Below are 22,118 nucleotides of genomic sequence, written 5' to 3' on the forward strand. Positions count from 1 at the left end.
TCGAAAGAATATATCATACTACAGCATTGAAATTTAGCCTAACGCTGAATACTTATTCTATCTATCTATCTATCTATAGCCCGACGCCCTAATCCCGCAAAGGGTGGCCGCAGACAAAATGCCTCCAAGTCGCTCTGTCACCCACCATCTGACTACCCTCCCCCCAACTCACCCCCCCCTCCCTCATATACCTCTCAACTCCATCCCTCCACCTCATCCTCAGTCTACCTCTCCCTCTCCCTCCCGCCACCTCACCCACATACACCCTCTTAGTCAGTCTTTCATTCTCCATTCTCTCCACATGCCCAAACCACCTCAGTGTATTTCTCCTAATCTTCTCAACCACATCCACATCCACCCCACAGCATTCCTTCACTTCTTCATTCGTCAACCTGTCACTCCACGTCACTCCACATGCTCCTCGCAAGTAACTCATTTCCACTGCTCTCACTCTTGACTTGTTCCCCTCTTGTAAAGTCCATGCCTCGCTTCCATACATCAGGGTAGGGATCACAATACTATCATGCAGTGACTTCTTAACTTCCATACTCACCTCCCTATTTCTCATCACTGCTTTCAGTGTACCAACGACCTTCCTTCCCTGCTGTACCCTTCCACCTGCTTCATCCCCCAAAGTTCCATCCTTACTCATCACACTACCCAAGTACTTGAATGCACTCACATTCTCCATATTCTCACCATCCAACCTCACTGCACACTCTGTGACTTCATTCCTCTCAAACACCATAACTTTACTTTTGTTTACATTAACTTTCAGATTCCTCCTCCTACACACTGTCCCAAATTCATTCACCAAACCTTGCAACTCCCATTCATCTTCACTCAACAGCACTGTATCATCAGCAAACAGCAACACCGGAAGCTTCCAAATCTCACCCTCATTCATTAGAGCCACCCCCACATCCACTGCCCTACCCTGCACCTCCTTTACAACCCCATCCATGTATATATTAAACAGCCATGGAGACATCACACAACCCTGTTTCAGTCCCACATTGAGATCAAAGAACTCACTCAGCTCACCATCCACACGCACCGTAGCCCTAGCTCCCTCGTACATACTCTTCACAGCACTCAACAATTTCCCCTCCACTCCATATATTCTTAATACCTTCCACATACCTTGCCTATCTATTCTGTCACAAGCTTTCTCCAAGTCCATGAAGGCAGTATACACTTCCCTTCCCTTCTCTAGATACTTCTCCACTAAACATCTTAGAACAAATATCTGATCTACACACCCTTTTCCCTTCCTAAATCCCCCTTGTTCTTCTCCAACTAGCTCCTCTGTCATATGCCTAACCCTATCAATGAGTATTCTACCATATATTTTACCAGTCACACTAAGTAGGCAAATACCCCTATGGTTACCACATACTTCTCTCTCTCCTTTTCCTTTGTATAAAGGAACAATTATACCTGATTTCCAGTCCTCTGGAACCCTTCCCTCTTCCCAAGCCAATCTACACAACTTCCATATCCACTCCACAACAATCTCACCCCCATACCTAAGCATTTCACCACACACTCCATCAATTCCTGGGGCCTTTCCCAACTTAATGTTTATCGCTTCCACTACTTCCGCCCTACTGATCTCTTCCTCCCTCCTCTCATCTCTTCTTCTCCCAGCCATTAAATAATGATTGGTCTAAAAGAGGTTACACCACAGATGAGTGAGCAAGCCATTGGTGCCACCACAACTCAGTCATGACATATCTTATGATGTCAGAATTCGTCAGAACTTCGTCACAGTCTTTGTTGTCAAAACACAGAGCCGTTGCTAACACGAGGTCCTCAGAAACAGGGCTATCCTGAGGCCCATAAGCTGCCATTCAATAAAGAGTGTACCAGCGTACCACGGTAGCGGTTCCGGTGTCTCACTGGTGTTTACAGGCGATGTACGGGGGTACATCAAAACACATTTTCGGTAAAGAATGGGTTAATAACTAGTTTTCAGGGGGATCCATCAAAGTCTATGTTCATTCAATAGCGTAGGCTTTGGATATCATTTATAAGTTGCACTTTGAGACAATAATTGTTTCTACCTCGCTGCAGTTGACTTTGAATTATATTCTATCATCACCAATAGCTGTCTTCATTAATTTCCATTGGTACTAAAACACCCTGGGTATATTCTAAAATGACTTTGAAGAGGTACAAGTATTCAATAACTTGTGTACTTGCTAAATAAACTGATATGTAAATAAACGACGGGGAATCGTCCTGATGGCGAAAAGTCCTGATGGCAAATTGTCTTGTTATTGTTGTGATGGCGAATTGTCCCAAAACATTTATATAGACGTAATATGAAGACTATTTGTATAATTCTAAAGTATGTTGATCGTTCACTTAAGTTCATTAGGAATTTATATAAATGCCAATGTCTCGTATGTAGCTTTATGTTGAACGATGAAGGAAAGATCATAAATCACCTGATTTGCATTTCAATATATTTATATTTTTTTCAGTTAATATCCATTATCTGATGCCATATTTTACATTTATTACAGAAACAATAAACCACCATCACATTTATAACTCATTTAATTAAAAAACTAGTGTACTTGCTAATTAAACTGATATGTATATAAATGACGAGGAATCGTCCTGATGGCGAATTGTCCCGACTCCAAGGCTAAGGGATGGTAAGGGCCTCACAGCCCTTACTCATCACTGTCAGAACTGGCTGGCTGGGCAGGGCTGGCTGATGAGGCTGGACTGGTGGACGAGCGTGTGTTGTCCAGCACCAATCATGTGGGGATGTTTGCATTGCGTTCGCTGTTCCCTGAGCCATGGACGATCCATCGTTGTAGCGAATTGTTCCCATCGTATAGCGAGCATGAGGTACTAAAATGTCGACATCGTATAAGCAAAATATCATATAAAGAGCCATCGTATAAAGAGGGGTTACTGTACATATTTACCCTGACTAAGTACACCCATACTGTACCCAATCAAAACTCATTTGTTATTAAACTGTTTATACAATTGGTCTGTTACTATTTGTGATATTTTATGTTGCTTTCAGGTCCCAGATATTGTTTATTAGGTACAGCATGTGCACACTTGTTCACAGAGGGTGATTTGTGGCTGTAGAGGTATTCATGGGAGGGCGCACCAAACATTCGTGGAAATTCCACATTCGCGGGGGTCTGTATCCCCTAATCCCCGCGCATGTGGAGGGCTGCCTGTATTTTTATCTGCAACGTGTAAAAAGGTAAAATGGTTACAGCCATTCCTACAGTACTTCCTCTACTACAACCAACCTACAGACAGCACTGCAACTGCATATAAGAAGCATTTAATGGCAGCTTCAAGCATGCACATCAGAGATACAGTATGACAAACTACTGTTACTTGCGCTGCTGTCCTGCCACTGTCCTGAAATAGCATGCTCGTCACATCACATCATTGTATCCTTTATAAAGACTTCAACATGCTTACATGCATCGGCCATGGTCACCTAATGATGATTCTCCACGCTGCATGATCTCTTGCAGCTTCCCTATTCAGTCCCTTATCCATGGAGTCATACTCTATGACAACGTCCCCGGCCTTTTTTGGTCTGCCGCTAGTAACCATACCCTGACATTCAAACTTTTCACCCTCCACACCCAACTGTCATCCTCCATAATCTCAACATGCCCAAATGATCTCAATCTACCCCTCCTCATCACAACACCAATACATTCAAGTTCCATCCTCTCTCTACACTCTTCAATTGTAATCCTAGCCCCCCAGCCCCTGTATTCAATGATGAACTACACATCCACATAATTAGTGTCATTTCTGTACATTTGAGCCTACAAATATCCTCTTCTGCTACTGCCCAGGTCTCACTACTACACGGCATTATACTAACATATGCTGCATACGAAGATCCATTAGCACGGAGGAAGAGCCGTCTCAATGTCAGGAGGAAACAGCTCCCTGAACTTTCTCCAATCACTCCTTACCCTAACCACATGGCTGGCTCAAGCCCCACCTCCAGCATATAATATGTTCCCCAAAAAACAAAACTCCTTCACGCACTCAAGAGAATCTCCAGCAAGATCAATCCTTTCATGCCTAACGATCTTTTCATGCTCTCTCGAACAAACTACACACACAAAATCAGCATTATTTCTCAGCCCACCTCTAACATCACCACAGTACATCTCTAATGCAACCAATTATCACAAATACTGCACAAGATCGAGCTACTTCCTACATCCTCGTGACAAACTGCACATGGCCACACTCACTCTGCTTCGACAATACATCCAACAGCCCTATATATCATCACTTTTGTTTTAGCTGCATTTACTCTCAAACCCTTGCGCCCTATTCCATCTCTTCATTTCCTAAATCTTTCCTACACCTTCTTTTCATTCTCTGCAATCAACACCAATTCGTCAGCATACATCTCCCATGGGAGTCCATTTCTGAAGGCACATGAGAGAGCTTCAAGCACCATATTAGCAAAACAAGGTATTGTACTACTAGTATATTCATACTGTACTTACATTTCCAATGGCTAGTAGCCCTTTGTCAAAGAACAAGATGATGCCAAGAAAGATGAAAGTTACCCCAAAGGCAGCAAATCCAACCCCAATTTCTGTAACATAACAATGAATTGGTAATTAGTACAATAAAACACAATAGCATATCCTATAAACATGATGTAGCATGATGCACTTTTTTTTTTTTTTTTTTTTGGCTGACCATTAAATCAGTTTGATTGGAAGGTTAGTGCCATACTGTAAAGCAGGGGGGAGAAGGGTCCATTAACCCCTATGTAGGGAAAAGACTGGCATGAGTTTATGCATAGCACACACATTTTTTAGAATGGTAATTGTTAGGTAAATTTTTTCATTACTGTTGCTTCCTCAGATTTTGTACCACAATGAGAACTGCAGTGAAACATGGAATACCAAAAAGAAATGAACCTCAGCTTACTGAATACAACTATCTGTTTTACAGTATTTACTTTTACTTTATGGATTTTGGTGTTTGTGTTCTTACCTTACCGAGAAGACCTTACTGATACATGGAAAATTCACTTTATTTTAAAATGCTTTACTTCCACCCCCCTCCCCATGCCTGTACAATACGCAGTTCCCTTGATAATCTAAAAAATTGATTCTCCTGTTTTTTCTTTTTAATACCTTATGGAATTGTTTTTCTGCTCTTATCTTTCTCGGGAAGCCATACTGATATATATAAGGGGCTCTTTATCTTCATTTGCCCTGCATTTTTTTTTTTTTTTTTTTTTTTTTTTTTACAGAAGATGAACAGAGGAAGGAAACACATATTAAATAAAAAATAACCCATACACCAGATTACTGGTGTCCTCTGTTCATAAAAGATCTGTAACAGCTGGACTTAACTGCTACTGGTTGAAGTTTGGGGGAAAACTACTCTGGGAAAGTGAGCTCCAAACAGAAGCAATTCAGGAAATAAAAGAATTCTGACAGGCATAAGGTCTGCAATATGACAGTGTGACAGTCCAGTCATGAGCGCTACCAAATGCCTATGTAGCATGGAGGAAGGCATGGAGAGGTGGCATAATGGATGCAACTTTGCATAAGAATTTGCCACAAGAGTTTCTAAAATAATGCAAGGGAGTAATGTTCCTTTTTACTTGAATGGGAGGTAGTTCCTTTGTAATTGCTGGGTTATTAATTACTGTACATAATAAGACCAGGAAATTATTAGGTTTAGGGGATGCAAGACATTAATTCCTTCCTCAGAGCATAGTTGTGCAAGATTTACAGGGGGGGTTTCACCCCCCTGGGGGTCTGGGGGGTTTTCAAGAATACTCCCCCAGCATCCCTGCTTGTCGTAAAAGGCGACTAAAAGGGTTGGCGGAGGGTTAGTGCCCCTCCCCGGAAAACAACTAACTAAAAAAACAAACAAGAAGCCTCGGACAAGGACTGACCAAACGATGACGACCCAGGACCAGACAAAGGACATGGTTATCGGAACGTGGAATGTAAGGGGAGCGAATGATGAGGTGAAAGAGAGAGAGATTGTCCAGGTGCTTGAGGGTGCGAAAGTGGATGTATGTGGAATAACTGAAACAAAATGGAGAGGAGAAAGTGTGAGAGAACGGGAGTATGGATGGGGTATATGTGCAGGAGTAGGTGAGAATGAGAGGGCAAAGGAAGGAGTATGTATAGTTGTGAGTAAATGATGGAAGAAGAGCATAAGACAGTATGGATCAGTTGGGTCAAGGATTGTGTGGGTAAAGCTGAAAGTTGGAATACAAATGTGGGCGATTGTGTGTGTGTATGCGCCAACGCAAGATAGTGCTAGAAGAGTGAGAGAAGAGTTCTGGACAAATGTAGAAGTGTGCATGAAAATGTTTGGAAGGAATAAGAGAGTGTTTTTGATCGGTGATGTGAATGGTAAAGTAGGGAATGTGAAGGTGGATGGAATAGTTGGTGAGTGGGGCGTGCCTGCTGAGATAGATTAGAATGGCAGTGCGTTAGTGGACATTTGTGCTGGGAGGGGGTTGGTGACAGCCAATACCCTCTTCAGGCATAAAATGATCCACAGATATACATGGTGAGTGATGAGAAGGGAGGGTGGTGAACTGAATGAAAGGAAGGCAATGATTGATTATGTGTGTGTGGATGAAAGGATGCGAAGATGTGTAATGGATGCAAGAGCTTATAGAGGTTGGGGGAGTGGACTTTCTGACCACTACTTGGTGGTGGCCAGAATTAGGATTCAATTAAGATGGAGGAATAGAAGAGGGGAAAGACGAGAGGAAGGAGTAGTTGCAAGGAGAGTGGAAAGGTTACAAGAGGATGAGAAAAAGGCAGAGTATAAGAGAGAAGTGGAGGAACGATTGGGCAAATATGAACTGGAGCAGATGGGAAACGTGGAAGGTGTGTGTAGGATATTTACAGAAGAAATATGTGCAGCATGTGATGTGGTGTGTGGAAGGAAGAGAAGACGGAGGGAGGTGCAAGGAACAGAGTGGTGGACTGAAGAGGTGAGACAGGCTGTGGCACAAAAGAAAGCATACAATGAATGGATGAGAAATAGGGGCGTGGAAGCAGTTGTGAGGCGGAAGAGAGAGTTATATGTAGAAAGAAAGAGAGAGGTGAAAAGATTAGTAAGAGAGAGTAAGAAGAGAGTGGATGAGGAATTTGGAAGGAATTTGAGTGCAAAGTGCAGGGACTAAGAAAATGTTCTGGAAAGAGGTGAAAAGAGTAAGACAGGGTGGAAGTGAAGTTAGCAGGGGAGTGAAAGATAAAAATGGTAGATTACTAGTGGAGAAGGGAGAAAAAGTGAGCAGATGGAGAGAACACTTTAAGGAATTGTTGAACATAGAGGATGGAAGTAATGCGAGTATAAGTGGCTGGGGAATGGCTGGGAGAAGGAGGGAGGTGAGAAGACAGGAAGAAAGCAGTAGGATAGAAGTTGTGGAAGCAATGAAGAAAGTTAAATCGGGGAAAGCCCCAGGAATTGATGGAGTGTATGGTGAAATGGCGGGAGACAGGGCGACTTGGAGGCGATTTGTTTATGGCCACCCCAAACGGGACTGAGGCGTCTGGGAATAGATAGATAGATAGAATGAAAGTGAAAGTTTCACTCTAGCATGTATGAATACTATGAGTTATGAGAGTGAAGGTGAAAGTGACATTCACTCTCAATGCTAGTATACAGGATGAGAAAGTGAATGCTACGTATTTTACTGAAAGAAATTGAATGCCTACAGTGACAATAAACTACTATTACTGAAGGAAACTTATGGATAAAGACTGAAGATATGTATGTTATATAGTAATAGAAATATAAACTGTGAGTGTTTTTATGAATAATAAATGACAGAACACCAGCAGCGAACTAGCGCAAGTGGGAAGGTCATACGCCCTCGTAATTTTCATTGCTTTCACAGTGTTTTTTTTGGGGGGAGTATGGATTTCAAACTATTTGAGAATCATAGATTAGTGTTTCTAGTGATAATATCAGGCTGTGGTAATCATATTACGGGTTGTTGGGAAGTGTAAAGTGGAGACTTCGTCACCCAATTTCAGAGGTCTCCACAAGTCCTACGGTACTCGACGAAGGCTCAACAAACACCCCAGGAGAAAGCTGAAGGTATGTGCCATAAGCATATATGATTTTAATATTCTAGGACTAATAACTGATTTTTGGCAAATATTTTTAGAGAGTCTGTCGGAGCGCGAATATGCCCGCGGGAGCCGCAAGAAAAAGCAAAACAAGCCCGCGGTTAAACGGTTAATAAACTCTATGGAGAACTTTTCAGTGTAAATCTCATTTAGAGGATCGTAAAATATCTCAGAAGATTATAACACTGGTATAATGCTTTATGCATGAGTAATAATCCCAATAGGATTTTTTTTGAAGGAAGGTATGCCAGCTCTGAGTGGATAATGAACCCACGCTATTCAGTGATCCAACAAACACTGGCAACTTTCAGGAGTTTGTGGGGGCTCTAATCCCGGCAGATTTTCGAAAAGCTTTTTTTTTTTTTTGGCTAAAACTTCTGCATTTTATGGAAAAAAAAAAAAAAAAAAAAAAAAAAAAAAAAAAATGCTCACCTGTGCTTAGAAATGGGCTATCCAGGTGACCCTTTAAACACCTGGTACAGTGTCCTCTGGAGTTGCGCTGCGGCTGTCGCATTTTCGATGGCAGCGGTAACTATCGCAAACCACTCAGAATAGGTAGATATTTGTTCATTTGGTATGAATTTATAAGTAATACAAGAATGTACTGGTTTTCACACAATAATATAGGCGATATAAACATTGTTTCACTCATTGAACACATCAACATACTGAACCTTCCTTGGCGACGTTACCTTCTCATCACTTCTGCTCATTTCTTCCTCTGGTGCCATGTAATCTTTGTCCTCCACATCGTCATCGATTGGAGAATCACTCTCGCCTTGAATTTCATACCGTGGCATGACATGTCTTTACTGGCCAGGTCACTGCTAACATGTGAGTTGCCAAGACAATGGCATGCAAGGGGGGGGAAGTCCTGCAGGATAAGGCGGTGTCACCGCCTGGTGGCGGGTAGAGGAAGGTCTCCCATGTATGCCTACCAAAAATCAGGCACGAAACTAGAAAAATGTGCAAATGATGGACCTCGCAATTGCAAAACATATGGGTACGTTGACAGGACTCAGCATGAAAAAACGTTATAACGTACCCATACGTTAACGGGATGCGGAGGGTTAAGGCACCGTGTCACGGGGTTTTTATAATATCACGGTAATTTTGAAATATAAATGCTTAAATATTATTTAAATTGATAATAATATTCAATAATATTGAAGAGCAGAGACAATGATTGTCTTGCTACATCAAGCAACGATTACTTTACGCTGACTTGCTACGATTCTCTAAGATCGAGAATTTATAAACTTTCTCAACAGTACACAGCAGAGACTAATTACTCACAATTGCTGAATTACTGTACTGTTAGCCTCTGGAGAAAGTTATTTCACCCCTGACAATAAATAACTAATACTAATAATAATAACATCAGGTTCTTGCTGATGCATTAACTCCTGGCACAACGGATTTTAAGTTAATACAACAAGACTGGTCTAAGTACCAGTTATGAAAGCAAACGTTTATGCCAGCTAGGAGCTATATGGAAAATAAGCTTAATTTGGATTAAATGAAACAAGATTTTACTTTACATTGAGCTCAAGAAAGGAACTGTTAAATTTATTAATCACAAAAAAATAAATTTAACGTTACAATTCAAATCAAATTAAATGAGACGCACTCACTCACTCACACAAAAGCTAAATACTTACGCCTAGGAAAAACACCTTAATTAAACTCTTAAACTAGGATTATACAAAAAAGAAATACCAGTCGATGAATGCTATGTATCACCCGAGGGGTGGGAGGACTGGATTAACTGTCTCAGTGGAGATTGGGTGCTAGCGACCTCTCACACTTCTTGGAGCACAGGACCTTCCTCCGTCACAACAAACACTAGACTGAATTCAAATAATGCATAGGCAGGACGCACAAGCTACCGGAAGAGGGCGTGGCTAACGGTTTAGGCAAGCAGAGGCGAACGATAAAGAAACAATTGTATCGCTCAGTAGAGCACTTAGTGACGTGCATTAAATCGGTCACTTTTGAAAGTGACGAATGTTTTGAAAAGTATACTCCGAAATGGAGGGAGAAACGGTTAGCTGAGCGATACACAGTGAGTTTTCCACTAATAGTTCGTGGCTTCTCACAAAAGGGAAATGTCGCGAATTGATTCGTGACACACCAGAACAAACACATACAGCAGTTTGGTGTTCACTACCATTTTTATAGGTGCCTTACCGAGTTCATACACTTAGCCTGTCTTAACACTATTCTGGGCCGATGACATGCCGACATGTCATTTGTTAGCTGACCGATTCTGGGCCAATCACGTGGTGGCATGACAAGTTTTAGCGATTTTTCATGGCTCAAATATGTGGCAACAGGCACAACAATTTATTGAACACGCCAGACTTGCACGAGTATTTCATTGGAAACTCATCCCTGGCCCAGGAAAGGTGTAGTAAAGTTATGTAAGGTTGGCCCAGTATAGTGTTAACTATACCACACCAACTGATTTCTGCTTAGCCAATGACAGATGCTCTCACAAGCAAACCTTTCGCACAATCAACCGATCATGGAGCTTCTCATCAGCTGTTTCGTTTTGTTTATATGTGGTCCAACATGCTTGCATGCATTGGCCTCAATCACCTACTGGTGACTCTCCATGCTGCTCAATCTCTGGCATCCTCCCTATTCAGTCTCTTATCCCTGAAGTCACACACTCTATAACCTCGTCCCAGGTCTTTTTTGGTCTGCCTCTCACAACCCTACCCCCAACATTCACACTTCTCACCTTCTGCACCCAATTATCATCCCCCATGCTCCCCACAAGCCCAAACCATCACAATCTACCCCTCCTCATCACAACACCAATACACTCCAGTCCCATCCTTCCTCTCAACTCTTCCATTGTAAGCTCCCTTGTGTAAATACAAAGTGCATCCATCCACTAATATAGGGAAACAACTATCTCATTAGGCTACTGTATTTATTTGAGTCAATGGCAACATGAAGGGAGAAAGAAATACAGTAAGACCTCATTATAATGGATTAATGAGAGGAAAAGGTGGACAGTATATCTGATATACTTACATTATATAAGACATCTGAAAGGGACCCGTTATACCAGTTCTAGTGTCGATATACTGTATTTGAAAAATGGTCTGGTAGGTACCCAACATAGGACAAATTACAAGATGTAATAAATTAGTACTGGTACTGTATGAGTTTGGCCTGCGTTCCTTGATACAGTGTACAACAGATCAACAGGCAATATAGAACTAATGTTCTCTCTCATTTCAATAGGTAATAATGAAAAGCAGAAACAGCGGGCCTGAGTTTTGTACAGTATTTAACAAATTTGTCCAGCAGGTTGCTGGATGCACTCTCTCTACTGGACCTTGGCTTGGTATATACAAAAAGCTGTCTGGTAGGGCCAAGGAGCCCATTACAGTACTGTATATCCAAAGTCCAGTATAAATGGGTCTAGAACCTGAGATGTTCCATATTTCCAGTGATGAATTAATAAACTGCTGCAACACTGAGAATTTATTTTTGTTTTTTTAACACACATTTATTCTCTTTTGGTGACTTGATGGGAATACAGGTCCCATCAGTGCCATCGATTGCCCTTGGAAAACTACTAATTACAGTAATTCTTTGCTCTATATTATCTCTTGCACTGCTCTAAAATTCTTATCATTTTTTTTTTTTATTCAGCACATAACTAACTTGGATGATTACTCAAACACTAGACTGGCTTAGTCCTGTGGAATGAACAAGTAAACTAAACTGACATATCGTAACTGTACAAAATCTACTCTAACCTGACAAAACCTAATTTTAATGTAAATGCCATAACAGGGGCAGATACCCTCCCCTAACCTAACCAGACCTGACTTTAACTCAGATGTCATAACAGAGACATATAACCTTACCTAACCTAAACACTTCTGACCTAAACCAAATTTAAGGTGGATGTCATATATAACAGAGGGAGATACCTAACCTAACCTAATTTTCTCATGAATGCCATAACAGAGGGAGAAACCCTAACCTAACCTAACTAGATATGGCTTAACCTTATTTCAACATGGATCCCATAACAAAGGGAAAACCTGACCTAATCAGACCTGATCTAACTCAGTTTTAAAGTAGATGCCATAACAAAGGGAGATAACCTAACCTAACCTATGTAGATGCTATAGCAAGGAGAGGTAACCTAACCTAACCAGACCTGACCTAACCTAATTTTAATGCTGATTCCCTAACTGTAGGAGTAAAAGGCCAGAGAAGTACCCCTCCCTCCTCTTTATTTACTTCTATCTATCTCTATTGCCAGACGCCATAATTCTGTAAAGGGTGGCCATTTGACTTTCAGTTATTTGTTTTATGGCGAGGGGCACTAACCTGCACCAAACCACTTGCTGGCGCGTAGGGAGCACATATGGATTGGTTATATGGTTACTACCCAGTGTTGTAAATGGTGTCTTGGCTTACAGGAAACCATTTGGCTTGTCACTCAATGTAAAGCCACCTGTAAAGGAAAGAAAAGCAATAAGATGTGACAGGAAAGATGGAAGAAATAGGAAGAGAGGAGGGCAGGCACAGAAAAAGAATGATAAAGGCTAAGGAAGAAGTAGGCAGCACTACATCTTTACTTACTTAATACACTATACAGTGAGCCTGTGGTGGTAGGTAAGGGTGCTCATTATTCACTCATTTGACATAGAGCTGCCTACTTCCTCCTACTTGTCTATCGTACTATTTCTGTGTGTCCTACTCTCTTCCTATTTCTCCCATCCTTCCTATCACAATTTATTCTTCTTGTTTCCACTTCAAGTGGCTCTACACTAAGTGACAAGCCAAATGGCTTCCTTTAACTCAGGAAACCATTTACAATATTGGGTGGTAACCACACAGCCATATAATGGGGTAATGTGGAGCCTACTATGGTGCCCCTGTTAATTGGGTGGAGATGCAAATGTGGCATCCACCCAGGAACCAAGCCTCCACAATAATCCCTGCATCTTGTTGTGGCAAGGCAGTCAGTGGCATGGGAACACTGGTTCACTGAACGGGAAAGCCGTGCAGGGGCGGTTACTTACCTCTGGTTGGTGGGTCTCCTTGATCAGACAGACAAGGGTTCCACAACAAAAATGACCTTGTGTCCAGTACAGCAACTAGATCAGATAACACTGCCATACTGGACTAAGTTCATACTGAACAAATAATAAACCTTATGGGGAAAATTATTTTGATCATAGAAGACTTTACAATACTGTACTTAAAGAGGGGGGAGGGGGGGTGAAATCTACAGAATGCTGTCAACAATGATAGGCCAAAAAGCAAAAATGCAATTCAACATACAGTATGTATTGAAATACGCTGTGAGTTGGACAATATCACTGCTTAAAATACTATTATGGTGTCAGTACACCGGTGAGCACAGGAAGACTGACACTCAGTGACGTCACACGCAAATGATCGTTTTGATTAGTCACTGTACCTCTCCCAGCCAACACACATTCTCACTGTCTGTGGCACCTCTCTTGGAGCTTCCTGGAAATAGCAACCCCCCCATCCTCACCCCCAAATCACACAGACACACCAACTTGTTGAGTTTTTACTCAAGAGCGATTGACGTGCTTCAGGAGAGAGATGGTTGGGTGGATTGTGTGTACAGCAGACCCTATTTATCCGTGGAATTTGCATCCACGGATTTAAGTTTAAGCGGATGAAACATTTTAATACAGTACTAAACACCGTAACTCAATTTGAAATTGGCACGCAACACGCACTTCTTTTGTTGCTATAGCTAGGATACCCACACCCACAGGCATTCCCACCACTCTGCCAGTCTTATTGTAAACACCAATCAGTTTGTTACTTACGTCGTCGTCGTCGTCCTTCTCATGTTTACAACTCTACTATACTGTACTTCATTGTGTAAGTGAAAAATGGCTCCCCCAAAACAAGTAAAGAATTAAAGCAATCCTTCTGAGCCAGAGACAGAGCGTAAGGTGTTATCTAGAGTCCTGTCAGATGGGTCAGACTAGATTCACAGCTAACCTACAGTGTCGCCACACATCTCGTCGCCTCACCACACTGGCACTGTAGGAATTGCACTACAATCATCGTTGTCATCATACAGCAATCATCGTCATCTATACAGCAATCGTCATCATTGTACGAAGGTTATGAAGAAAACACAGTCTTTTGGTGAGTGTTAATATGTATTTGTAATATCTTAAAGTATGTTTTTATTTTTTCAGGGATGTGCTTAGCTTATGTGGAAATAATATGCCATTTTGTGATGATGACTTGAGTATTCGCGAAATTTGCCTTCCGCGGGGGTCTGTGGAACCTAACCCCCGCGGATAACTAGGGTCTGTTGTACTGTACTTAGATTTGGAGAAGGCCTTCGACAAGGTACCCCATAAGAGACTAATGTGGAAACTAGAGCATATAGGAGGACTGAAGGGGAACCTCCTGGAATGGATGAAAGACTTTCTGGGAGGCAGACAAATGAGGACAGTAATAAAGAATAGGATGCCTGGATGGAAAGAAGTAAGGAGTGGAATCCCACAGGGCTCGGTGTTGGCGCCAGTAATGTTCCTGATTTACATAAATGATATGGTAGATGGAGTGAACAGTTATGCAAGTCTGTTTGCTGATGATGCAAAGATCTTAAGGAAGGTAGAGGTTAAGGAGGATTGTGAAATGCTGCAGGAGGATCTGGATAGGATACACAAATGGAGCCAGATGTGGGAATTGAAATTCTGTGCAAAAAAATGTAAAATTTTGGAAATGGGAAAAAGTACCAAGAGGCCATCACTAAATTATTTGATGGGTAATGAATCGATCACAAAAGTGAGAGAAGACAAAGATTTGGAAGTGCTGGTCCAGGACAGTTTGTCACCTGAAAAACACATTAACAAGACAGTTAGAGAGACGTATGAACTCCTGACTAATATAAGAGAAGCTTATCATTGTATGGATGAGATGATGAAGAAATTGATAGGGGCCATGATTTGCCCCAGGTTAGAATACACAGCAGTAGTGTGGTCCCCAGTCTGGGAGATGTCGTACAGAAAGAGGCTGGAAAAGCTGGATTTGCCTTCCTTAGAAGAAAGGAGAGAGGCAACATGATTGCAGTGTTCCGGACCAGGATGGGAATAGATAAAATTGACAAAGAAGATCTGTTTTTATGGGATTCGAGAGCAACAAGAGGACACGGAACAAAATTGAAGAAGCCAAGCTGCTTGCAAGATATCAAGAAATATAGTTTTCCTTACAGATGTATAGACCTGTGGAATAGCGTGGACAAAGAGATCGTCCAGTCTAAAAAATTAAACAAGTTTAAAGCTAAATTTGACTTACTGAGAAACAGAGACAGGACCCCACGAGCGTAGCTCATTTCCTGTATATCACAATTAGGTAAATACAGTTAGGTAAATACACACACACACCAAGCACATCTGTGGCAGCAAACTGTTAACGTAAGTGTTCTGTACTAATATCTTTTTACATAATATTTGAATGTTGACCATACTGAAGGTAACCAGTACTAAAGAAACATGTGATGGACATGAGACCACTGTACAAAAATGCATTTGCAACAGATGTTTATAGAAGAGAAACTGACTTACACCTGAGCATATTAATTTCAGTGTTGGTCAGTTGGATGTAATTTAGAAAAAATACCCTTCCCACATTGTCTGCTTAAATGGCCCGAAGGTTTTCCCTCTGCTACCTTTGTTAACCATTTCGTGTTTAATGGGTGTGGTGCAAACTTCAACCACTAGTTACCATTCGACGCAGGCTGCATCTGTGCACACATCACCCGCATGTTACCATCCGACGCCAGTAGTGTGGAATGAAATGGCCCATTTTTTTGGTTACAGAATGATTTTGCATCCACTTCTGGGTGAGAACAAAGCACTACTTGCATCCCCGTGTATCCCTCTGCCGCGCTCAACCCACAACACATCCAGCGTCACCCCACTGCCCCAGTCAGTGTGCTATGAGTCTTGCTCAAGCATAAGTTCCTTTCTTGTTCCGTAAAATCATCCCTAACTGACCTACAGTAATTCTTTATACACCAGAATGTAGCCAAGTAAATTCCCTATAACTTTTTCTCAGTAACATTTACCATAAAAATGACATTTCTATGAGAAAAACTGAAGTTAAAAAAAAAAAATAAATTAAGGCATAATTTACATTTGGCTGATCTTTTTTACAACACCATAAGCAAGTGCAGTACATTATTCAGGATTACGGTGAAAAAAAATTGTGATAATCGAAGCATAAATAAGGGTGTGAGGATAAACTGTTTATGAACTATTGAGTGCATGGGCATAGCATGGTGACAGGGGGAGTTTCTCAGTGTGTGGCCTTGGGCGCTGAGGCCCGTGTCCCAAGTGCTCGCTCATGGTAGGACACAGTCTGCGTTGAATGGTAACACAAGGGTTAATTACATATTCCTGTTATTTACTAATGACTGAATATTGGCAGATTTTCTCAGTAAGGAAGAAAACAATTATGGCACATCTCTTCTCACTGTAGCACTTCCATTATTGCTTTAATAACACTGACTTCTGTAGATGAGGTTCAGAAGCTATCATGGGGCCCAGGGATCACATAAACAGTAAATGCACTGTTTCCATGTTGTGGTGTATGTTAATGTATGTACTCCTTGCACTTATCTTGCGACACCAGGTATCACTGCAAGATGGCGGCGCACCCATGCTCTATGAATGACTATATCTGTCCCAGTACCTTATCTTTAGACAATGCTAGGGAATCTGGTGCCTTATATATATTCTGTGAATCTGCCCCCTGGTAGTCTCGTGGGTAAAGGCTGTGAGGGAAATTTATTTATCTTGATACATTTAATTTTTTCCTATGAACAAATCATTAAATTAACCCCTTAAACGCGGATCGTCGCGTTTGCGACGCTCGGCGAAAAGGACATAGTGGCGGGTCGTCGCGTTTGCGATTCTAGTAAATTTTGAATAACCGCGGGCAAGCAGGCTCCAGCTGGTATTGTCTATCAGTACCACCACCCTTTAGCTACAACTAGCATACTTTACCTTTGTACTACTGACCTCAGTTGTTGCCAAGTATCGCGTTCCCCCCCCCCCACGGCCCGGCCAGCCTGGCTGTGATACATGGCAGCGCTCTGAGCGCTCAGAACTGTAAATCTGCGCTCTCCTCTCACAAGCAGTTTATGCTACTAGGAAACGCTTGTTTCCCCAGTTGTAACACTAGCTTTTTTTCTCACGGTTTGCCCCTGTTTAGCATCAGTTTACTGCAGGCTTTCAAAGTGACATTATGGCGAGTTCTAGCTCTTCCCAGTCAGTGCAAGCGGCCGACAGGAACGAGAATAAAGTGGCGGGCGTAAGGCAGAATAAAAAGCGCGCCGTGGTGATCTTTTGGGAAGTAACATGATTGAAAATAATGTAGTATACATGTTTTTAACTGTGAAAATGGAAATGTTTGTTGGGTGACGGGAAGACCGCCGCCACAGTGCATGTCGGCCGTACGCTCCGTTGATTTTAGCCTTATTTTCAGTGCTTATTGTACAAATACGGAATCCTAACTACCTTTACGTTGTAGTATAAAGTTTACTGTGACAGAATGGGGCTGTGGTAGAGGGGAAACCAGGTTGCTGGAGGTGTGAAAGTGAAGATTTGGTTACCCAACTTTGCAAGTCTCCACAAGTCCTTGGGTAGTCCACAAAGGCTCAACATCTGTCTCTGGAGAAAGCTGAATGTAAGTACTATCTGCCATACCAAGTATAACGTTCTAGGGTTAATCTCTGATTTTTGGCGAACATTTTCCTACAGGTACTCAGACCGCGATACAACCCCACCACTCGGGGGGGAACGACTGTGCACGGCTGCGTTTAAGGGGTTAAACAGTGCTTCGTTTGTCCACGCTATTTTCCCTTTAAACCTTTCGAACTATGTAACTGATTCGCTGAACCCTGTAATTAACTGATTAACTGAAGCTGGTTCATCAATGTCTCGTGAAGCCTTGAGCATAAAACAGAACTGATTTCAGTGGGACTGATGAACCTGTCCTCACACTCTCATTGACTTCTGCCAAGAGCACACGTCTGTATTTTCATATGAGTTTACTTTTGCTATTTCTTTTTAAGAGTACTTGATTTAGTGCAGTTTGTTTCAAAAACCTTTTTTTTTTTTTTTTTTTTTTTTTTTTTTTTTTTTTAAACTAAACATCTATCGACTTTATCCTAGTTCAACTGTTTTTGTTGTTGTTGTTTACTGTGTCAGTCCTTTGTAGTTGAGGCCGTACCACAACCTGGCCAAGCGGGGATGCATCCTATTACCTGAGAGTTGTCACCTATGAGCCGAGGAGCTGCCCAAGCACCTGTTGCCTAACTGCCATGTCTTCTACTCCTGTTTAGTGCTTCTCCCTAGCATCTTTTAAAATGACCTGTTCAACATTTCACTGAGCAGTGAGCTGATCTGAAACCGAACTTCTGGGGGATCCACAAGAGTACAGTTGGCAGTGGAAAAGTTATATAACCATTCAAACTTTAGGGGTAGGGGCATGCTCGAGTTTATTCACCCGGTTTCATTAACATTATTTATTTTAACAAATTCTGTGGTAGCTTATTAATCTTCGAATTAAGATTATTGTATTAAAGTTCTCCATCTTTCTGTCTGTGTTTTCTGTAACCCTTCTATAGTGGCAGTGCTACAATTTACTTTTAAACGAACTGTCACGGACTCATCCAAAAAGGCACTCCATCACTTGAATGTGGCCTCTGAGGACTTATGTCCATGAGATGGCTGGAGTTTATGGTACTGGTCACATGATGCCACTTAGGGGGCAGTCAGACTGGTAACCGTCACTTTATGTATCAGAAATGAGTAGCCTAGCCTCGGACCTCTATGAATTTTGTAACAGAGGAAGTGCATGTTTGTCATACACTTACTGTCACAATATGCAAAGAGGTCCCAAGCTAGGCTGTTCATTTCTGACACTTAAGACAAAGGTGATTAGTCTCACTCTCACCTATATGGCATCATGTGCCCAATACTGTAAACTCATCCATCTATCTATCTATCTATCTATTGCCAGACGCCTCAATCCCGTTTGGGGTGGCCACAAATAAATCGCCTCCACGTCATCCTGTCCCCCACCATTTCACTGCCCTGCTCCCAACTCACACCCCCTCTCTCATATACCTCTCCACCCCATCCCTCCATCTCATCCTCGGCCTCCCCTTCCCTCTTCCCCCCTCTACCTCACTCACATACACTCTCTTTGTCAGTCTTTCACCCTCCATCCTCTCCACATGGCCAAACCACCTCAGTGTGTTCCTCATAACACTTCCTATCACATCCACATCCACACCACAACACTCCTTTATATCCTCATTCGTCAGCCTGTCTCTCCATGTGACTCCACAGGCTCCTCTTAAATAATTCATTTCCACTGCTCTCACTCTTGACTTGTGTCCTTCCAACAATGTCCAAGCTTCACTTCCATACATTAGAGTTGGTATCACAATACTGTCATGTAGTAACTTTTTCACTTCCATGCTCACTTCCCTGTTTCTTATCACTGCTTTCAAAGAACCAGCAACCTTTCTTCCCTGCTGTACCCTTTCAAGCACTTCACCCTCCAAACCTCCATCCATCTCATAGATATAAATCCTCATAGGCAACATTCAGGTGGAGTGTCTTAACCCACTAGGCTACCAGGGGGAAAATTCACAGAACATCCACATCCACACCATAATGCTCCTTCACTTCCTCATTTGTCAGTCTATTTCTCCAGAAGAACGTGTGGAGTTGCATGAAGAGACAGAGTGACAAACAAGGAAAGGAAGGAGTGTTGTGGGGTAGATGTGGATGTGACAGAAAGCATTAGGGGTTTGGCCATGTGGAGAGGATGGAGAGTGACAGACTAATGGAGAGAGTGTATGTAATCAAGGTGGAGAACGAGACCAAGGATGAGATGGAGGGATGGAGTGGAGAGGTATATCAGAGAGGAGTGTGTGAGTTGGGGGGAAGGCAGTGAAATGGCAGGTGAGAGGGTGACATGGGGGCAATTTGTTTGTGGCCACACCTTATGGGATTATGGCATCTGGCTGTAGATAGAAATAGATAGGAAGTGCATGTGTGTGGGTGCAGCTCCAGTTTAACATGAATTTTCTTCAAAATTAAGCTTACCAGTGAGGAAAACTGGGCTAAGGCAAGTTCATTAAATGGTGTTGAGGCTCCGAGGTAGAAAAATCAGTGCAAAAAGTGACCCACAGAATTATTAACCCCTTCTTTAGCAAATTTCCGAAATGTGTACCCCTGTACTCAAAATGAAATATCAGCAGCGGTACCGAATAAATCGTGAGTATCAAGACACTCATGATCATTATAGGGGCCTATTGGGCTTCCTCTTCCATGATATGGGTGCTTTGTGATCTCATGTGTGATGACATATGGTAACTGTCACTGATGCCGCACTCCCCTGCCATATGCCCCTACCATGGGACATAGTTTTACAAAAATGACTCGGATATTTTGTATAGGTCATTGTACCCTATATATTTTGAATTTGGTATATATAATGCCCTATAACATGTGATATAATATAGCCAGATAATGCTTCTTGGTATGGGGACTCTCGCTAGCTTAGCAACAGTGGTGGTATCGCGGGAAAATGGGTGGGAACACACCGTACTGTTTTTCAAGCAGCCGCACATGTCAGTGCTTTTGGATTTACTTCAGTGCCATGGCGTCCTACGACAATTAATCTGACTTGGATAGAGACTTAGAAGTGTCTGACGATAACAAAACAGAATCTGACATAACTGTGAGCGACTCTGATGAGGAGTACATGACCGAGAATGACAGTGAAGTGAGCGATAGTAGTAGGGAAAGTGATACTGATTCTGGTAACAGTTTGGCCTTGAAGCGCATCACCCCACTCCCACCTACTTTTGACCTGCCTGCCACCTACCTCATTCTTCATACTTACAAGGTAAATAATACAATCATTATTCTCTTCCCTATTCATTGATTTATATCTCTATCTACTATATTTATCTGTATATTGTATGTTTACTAAATCAATTGGTTAGACATGTAATATTGTTATGTACATTATTTTAACATATCAAAAACACATCTCGTGGTCAATATCTACTTACCAGTACAAAAATAAATAATATAAAGCAAATAGAAACGATGTAATGATAAAATAAATACTACCCCACGAAAGAGCCACACCTGGGGGAAATTTTCAGTTTCATGGGGGTGGGGGGACGACAACGACTGAGCAGGGGAGGGAGGGGGAATGCGGTAACAAAGGGGTTAAAGGAAGAAAAATTGATCACTCTACCACGATGGCAGACTGACAAAAGAAATCCAAACAAATGTAGAGGCCCCCCTAAGTCCACAGCCAAACAACTGAGACAAGATATGTCTTAAGAACCTAGCACAGGATCCAAGAATGGACTACAAAATAGGGGTAAACCTAACATAAACAAAACTATGGATGATCAAGAAAGTGGTGGAAGTATTAACAAAGCCTGTTCAGAGGACTCCATGTTGGAGGACAGTGATTGGATGTGTGATGGGTGTTCACAGTGGTATCATCCAGAATGCCAGGACCTACCACCAGAAGTATTTTATTTCTTAGCTGTGTCTGGAAGACCCTTTGTTTGCGATGTGTTTTCAAGAGATATCAAAGTACTGTTAAAGGCTAAGAACTTTTTAAAAGAGATAGGAAGTAAAATGAAAGACCTAGAACAAAAAATGGCATTGTTGAACTCTACGTTAGAAATACTGGAAGTGAAAACTGACTAATAGTGAAAGTGAAGAATTCAAACCTAAAGTGTGGAAGGAATTAAATCGATTTAAAGCTAATGAAGAAGAGAAAGTTAATGGAAAGAAAAATTTTCTTCTGCAAGGGTTTACAGAAGCTGCAGCTAATGACGAAGAAAACCATAGTGATGTACAACTAGAACAACAGATTGCAGCA

At 41.9% G+C, this 22,118-nt stretch overlaps 1 protein-coding gene across 3 annotated transcripts in view; it reads right to left on the minus strand.

Moving 5' to 3' along the window:
- Positions 1-22,118, minus strand: part of LOC145393869 (vesicle transport protein GOT1B) — a 103,581-nt gene that overhangs the window by 48,070 nt on the left and 33,393 nt on the right. For all 3 annotated transcript variants that reach the window (XR_013896259.1, XM_080267928.1, XM_080267929.1), the window contains exon 2: positions 4,527-4,618. Coding sequence is in view for 2 of the 3 variants with exons in the window: in XM_080267928.1 (XP_080124054.1) it covers positions 4,527-4,618 (92 nt within the window). In the remaining variant the exon portion in view is untranslated. The remainder of the gene's footprint in view (positions 1-4,526; positions 4,619-22,118) is intronic.

This window comes from Coenobita brevimanus, chromosome 25 (genome assembly GCF_032717465.1).
Source record: "Coenobita brevimanus isolate Jiangsu-jjx chromosome 25, ASM3271746v2, whole genome shotgun sequence".
Lineage (NCBI taxonomy): Eukaryota > Metazoa > Arthropoda > Malacostraca > Decapoda > Coenobitidae > Coenobita > Coenobita brevimanus.